The following is a 6,269-nucleotide window of genomic DNA, read 5'->3' as shown; positions in this document are numbered from 1 at the left end:
GACCGTTCAAACCGGTAACCGGACCCCTGACCAGTTCGTTTTTAAAAACCATGAGATGCCAAGCTCGGCTTGGGACCAAAGTTCTAATGAGCTTTTCATTCCATATCAATCTATTTTGGTCAGTGGCATTGCAAACTGGCATATCCAAATCTTTAACATTTCTTGATTAACTTCATTAATCTAAGGGCCGTTTCCTGCCCAATTATCTGTCCAAAATCTAACGTTCTTGCCATCTCCAATGTTCCACCTCATTCCTCTTTTAATAAGATCTTGAGCTGAAAGAATACCCTTCAAAGCCCATGAAACCCCCTTATTTGGACAAGCAGGCTTTGTCTCTTTATCAATAGAAAATGTGCAAGCCCAAGCCTGAGCTTGGCTTGACCATCGGCCTAGATCTTGAGTCTGAGCTCGGCCCTTATATAAAGCCTGAAGTCTGACCTATATATAAAATGTCTTATTTTCAGTTTACTTTTATAAACTAATATTATATTAATTTAGTACTAACTAAATTAATAAACTAATATTTATTTCATAATAATAAATTAATAGTTATTAATAATTTAATAAACAAATATATATTATATATAACATAAATGTTTTTTATTATATATAATAGTATCAGGTCAGGCTCGGGCCTGGGCCAGGCTTATTTGAGAAAGCTTGAGCCCGATCCAAAAAATGATCGGGCCTGGCATTTAAAGCCCAAGCCCGAATCCACAGGCCTGAAGTTTTGTCCAAGCCTTACAAATAATGTGTCAGGTCAGGTTGGGCTGTTGGGCTCTATTGGTCATGATCTTACCAACCAATTTGGCCGGGAGGGCTCTATTGATCCATTTGATATTTTTAATTCCAAAACTACCCCACTCTTTTGGAGTACACTTCCTTCTCTAGTTAACTAGATGGAGAGGTTTCCTATCACTTGACTTTGACCAAACAAATTTCTTTGCATTTTTTTAAATCATTTATTATGTCCAGTAGAATTTTAAAATACCTCATCACAAAATGGGGGATCATATTTGTACCTAAGTTAACCAAACTGGTTGCCAGTAAGAGATGAAGTGTTCTTCCAAGGCTAGTTGGGTTCGGTCCTTGTTAAATCTTGCTAATATGACTATATTCCAGCTTCACTTCATTATTGTGTTTGGTTGATTATAACAATAATATCATTTTAATTTATTCTTTATTTTTTCTTATTATTATCATGGTTTTGTATAATATGTACATGTATTTTATTTAATATTTCAGGTTAACATGAGGCGTAGAGTAGTACACAAACTACAAATATCAAATTCAGTTGATGTTCACCCTCATTCAGCCCAGCCTCAATTACCCAACCAGGGCGATTCAAATGAACAACATGATGAGCCACCACAATCGAGTCAACAGTTGCCTCATCCAAGTTCTATCCATTCAGATATTCCTGAAGTTCAAATGACCGTGCCACAACCTCAAGAAAACTCTAACCATGCACAACCTCCTCAAAATGATTCTCAAGATATTTCAGAGCCTAGTAATTATGTAATGAATGTCCCTTCTATATTTATTTTTGACTCATATGATATGAATCCTTAAGGCAGCCCACCGGTGACGAAGGAGGCTCACTATCTAATTTTATGGGCATATTAGTTAGAAATGGAGATTATGCCCCATTAAACATATGGAGTGTCATATTGGTAAGTTGAACATTTTTTTGTTGGTTATAGGTTTCATTTTTTGACAAATTATGAAAGGTTAGTAAGATTTTGTGTTTGGACAAATGCAGAGTAACTATGACATAGAACCAATTTACAAGGAAGTGTGTCTTCAATCTCTTAGCAAAAAATGGAGAGATTGGAAATGTAAGTTGAAGAAGAAATACTTTGATGCTTACTCAACCAATGAAGAAAGGATTGCTCATCGTGATGATCGTGTAGATCCAGATTAATGGAACTTCATAGTTGAGTTTTGGAGTTCAGAAAAGGGGAAGGTATTATTTAAGTTAGAGAAATTGATTCTTCTTTGTTTACCTATTCATTATATTTTTAATCAATATTTAGTTTTGGATTTTTTAGACCCGCAGCACTATAAATGTTGAAAATCGTGGTAAACAGAAGTTTACCCATGTTGCGGGGACTAAAAGCTTTGCAAGAATGTGAGGAAGAGGTGAGTTATTTGTTTCTACTATTTCTTAATATAAAGTTATATATTTATTGGCTAATAATTGTTTATAATGATGATAGAGGCAAAAAAGTACTGAAGGGAAGAATCGACAAGAGCTGATATATTTATAAAAACTCATACTCGTAAAGATGGGAGAGAAATGGATGAGGAATCCTCACATATCATTGTATGCATAAATATCCATTCATATTATTTAAAATATTTCTATTTTTCCAAATTTTGCATCTATGATTTCTGTTCTCATTAAACAACCATATAATTTAACTTAATTTTTGTTAATGATTGTAGTTATTACTTACTGAAGGAACATCACTACAAAAGACTACATCGGTAGAGATGACATTTTTTCCCAAGTAATAGGAGAAGATCGACCTGGCCGTAGCACAAAAGCAAAAGATTTCACACTTACAGGCAACATTGGCAACCATAGTCTCCTCATTAAATGCTTTTAATACTCCTACAACCCATAATGTGGCACCTTCCCCTCAATTGCATTCTTCATCCTCAAGCCATTTACCTCAAACTCCCATGGTAATTAAATAAAGTGTATAAGATGGTTTTATCATTACCTATGTTATAAACTCTAACATTATTTCTATAAACAATGCCTTAATAGGTTGTTTCTGCCCCACCAACCTTAGGTGGCCAACATCATGGAACATAGAGATCCAGCCCTCTCTCTCTCTCTCTCTGGATTTCTACTTACCGGGTTAAGAGTATTATGTTCCTTGAAGCTTTCTTCGAGAAAGGCTGATTGTTCTTTGGAGAGTCTCAGCTTCTTCCTAGTTAGGCCGTTCTCCTCCTTGTCACTGGCTCTTGATGACACTCTCTCCTCCTCGTCACTGGCTCTTGAAGATGCTCTCTCCTCCTTGTCTCTGGCTCTTAAGGAGTCTCAGCTTCTTCCTAGCTTTAAACAACGCCTGCCCATATTCAAAGTTTGCCCATTTCACGGCGAACCAAGCGATACTCGAAGCAACCGAGACGACGAATTGGATATACATTGTCGACTTCAGAATAGTTAAAGGAGTTCAGTGGGCGGTGCTCCTCCAAGCCCTGGCAACTCGGTCCATTGGGAAACCTTCTAGCATCCGAATATCCGGCATTCCTACTCCTGCACTCGGGGCAGTTTTTATGATTGTTGTTTATGGAAGTGATGTTTTTCATCTTAGTCGTTGATGGAAGGGAGATTTTTGTTGATTTTTTTTAAAATAGAAAAGAGGTTTTTGTTAAAGTTAAATTATAGGGGAGGTTTTTATGATTGTCCAAAAACTTCAGGAGAGGTTTTTATATTTTACCCCAAAACATTTGGAGGTCTTCTCTTTTGGCGGCCAATAAACCTATGGGGTTGGAGAAATCTCAATTCCCAACGGGTTGGGGAAATCAAATATCTAACGAGGACAAGAAAAATTGTCATTCCTATTTGTTAATATATAATTTTCAAACATTTTTTATCATTTTAAATATTTAATGATTTTTACATAGTTTTCTTCAACATTTTTAATTTTTCCAATTTTGATCTAGGTGTTCAACTACAAACTCTTGACCAGAAGGGAATGGTTCTTTTTTCAAGTTACTTTTTCAAACTTTAGTATATAAAAAACTATTCATGTCAAATTTAATACAACTTCTTCGTATAGTCAATTAAATCGATTTTGAATAAAACAAAACTTGTACAAACTTGACCCATTGACATCCCTACTCCCAATTTAAGCCGCCCAATAAAAATATAAAATAAATCTAGACACAACTTGTTTTGTGGATGCCATAGCCCAAAGGAATGAATTAATACCATCTATTAAAGTGAAATTTTGTTTTCTAATGTAGTTATTGATGTCTTAAATACCTCTATGACTACAATTTTTACGATTGTTGCTAGCAATAGTTGTGTCACAACTCACAACAGTTGTAGAATACCTGTTGCCAATACATCGGTTTGGAACAACACTAATTAATTGTTGCTAAAATTTGTATTTTGGCAAGAACAACCTATAATATAGTGATTGTTGCCAAAGGCCAATTTTCTTGTAGTCCTCTGCTTTCCCTAGGCATCTCGTCCTTACTTCGTCCGACTGTTTATGATACAGTACCCCATTTACTAGTTGGAACTTTGTGATCAACTTGTTGTCTTGTGTCCCTATGGTCTGGACTTTTCAGCTTCTAAATTATTTCATGCCTCCAATCATCCGTTATTATCTCATCTTCTTCTTCTACCCAATGCCTCAAAGTGACAGTTGATTGTTTGTTGACTGACTAGATGGTGATCTCTACTGGCTTCATGCCGGCTTGTATCTTGGACCCTAAGGTGGCTAGTGCGTCAGTGAACCTGTTTTTTGCTCTATTTTGGTGTTTGAAGTCTACCTCTAGGTTGCGACCTAGCTTCTGGATCAGGGTTCTATATGGCAGGATCGTTACCTCCTTTACTGTTGTGCTTCCATCAAGCTGGCCAATCACCAATTTAGCATCACCAATCACCTTTATCGTCTTTGCACCATCTCCTATTGCATTGATCAGACCTAGGACTAGGGCTTCATATTCAGCTATGTTGTGAGAGCAAGGGAACTGGAGTTTGATGGAGTAGGCGAACGTTTGTCCATCGAGTGAGGTTAGGGTAACCCTTGTGCCGGCTGAGGTGCTAGTGCCACTCGCGTCGAAGGTTAGGACCCACTCATTGCTTTCGGCCACAACAATCATGGGTATGTCTTTGGGTACTTCATTTGATATAGGGAAGTCACCACTTGATGGAAACGTGGCCAACAGATCTGCTGCTACTTGACACTTGATAGCCCTTGGCTGGGTGTACTCTATCGTATACTCATTGAGCTGCATCATCCACTTGACAAGTCTTCCAGAGAGTGGAGGTCTGTCCATGAAGAACTTGATGGGGTCGTTCCGTGCGATGAGCCTGACTTTTTGGCCTAGGATGTAGTGCTTAAATTTTGTGTAGCGAAAACCAGTGCTAGACACTATTGTTTCATGTGGGAGTAATTTTTCTTGGCTGGTTTGAGAGTCCTACTGGCATAATATATTGGGAGTTTCATTCTGTCATCGTCCTCCTGCGCCAATAAGCATCATATGGCCTCTGAGCCTATTGTGATGTATATCCTAAATTCTCGCCCGTCCTTGGGTGGTGACATGGTTGGGGCCCTAGCAAGGGTTGCTTTCAATTGTTCAAAGGTCTGCTAATGCTCATGGGTCCACTTAAACTCGACAGACTTGTTGAATAACTTCATTAGTGGCAGTGTTGCATGCACGAGGCTAGGGATGAACCTCCTCAGGTATGAAATCTTTCCTAAGAAAGTTTTTAGTTAAGACTCATTGGCTGGAGGCGGGAGATCTAAGATGGCTTTGACCTTGCTCTCATTCGGGTGTATCCTTGTCTGGTCCACTCTGTAGCTTAAGAATTTGCCTGACTGCACTCCAAATGCACATTTTAATAGGTTTAACCTTAGCTTGAAATTCCTGCATCGAGTGAAGACTTTCCTTAAGGCTTCGGAGTGGCCCTCTTTCTTCTTCGCTTTGACTACTATGTCATCCACATAGCATTCGATTTCTTTGTGTATGATATTGTGGAAGACACTGGTCATCGCTCTCTGTTAGGTTACCCCAGCATTCTTCAGGCCGAAGGCTGAAGGGCATCATCTTGTAGTAAAAATTCCTTATCGGTATCCTAAAAGCTGTGTGGAGTGCGTCGGCAGGATCCATAAATATTTGGTTGTACCCGCTGTAGGCATCAAGGAAAGAGAAGAGCTCATGTCCCACAGTCGGATCTATCAACACCTTCATTGTGGGTAGAGGGAACTCATCCTTTGGACATGACTTGTTTAAGTCTCTAAAGTCGACACAACACCTGCGATAAGGTGAGGTTAGTATGCGATAAGGTGTACTATTGCTAAGGAACTAGGTGGGGAACTCTAACCTGAGTTGTCCATTCTTCTTCTTTGCTGGTACTATATTGGCTAGCCACTAGGGATGTGCTATAGGTTTGTTGAAACTTACTTTCAAGAGCCGCTCTACTTCCTCTTTGATCTTCAAGCTTATTTCCGGCTTGAAAATCCTCTGTGGCTGTTTCACTGGCTAGAACTTGGGATCTATGCACATGGAGTGTCTGA

The 6,269-nt window shown here is 38.5% G+C and overlaps 1 protein-coding gene across 1 annotated transcript; it reads right to left on the bottom strand.

Moving 5' to 3' along the window:
* Positions 1–4,410: 4,410 nt before the first annotated feature.
* LOC148804476 (uncharacterized) lies at positions 4,411–5,028 on the bottom strand. The gene has a single exon (XM_088901473.1). The coding sequence runs from the start codon at positions 5,026–5,028 to the stop codon at positions 4,411–4,413; it is 618 nt and encodes a 205-aa protein (XP_088757599.1).
* Positions 5,029–6,269: the final 1,241 nt, after the last annotated feature.

The sequence above is a fragment of the Nelumbo nucifera genome, chromosome 1 (genome assembly GCF_055504915.1).
Source record: "Nelumbo nucifera cultivar China Antique chromosome 1, China Antique-T2T, whole genome shotgun sequence".
In the NCBI taxonomy this organism is placed as follows: domain Eukaryota; kingdom Viridiplantae; phylum Streptophyta; class Magnoliopsida; order Proteales; family Nelumbonaceae; genus Nelumbo; species Nelumbo nucifera.
This window is presented reverse-complemented; position numbering and strand designations above follow the sequence as displayed.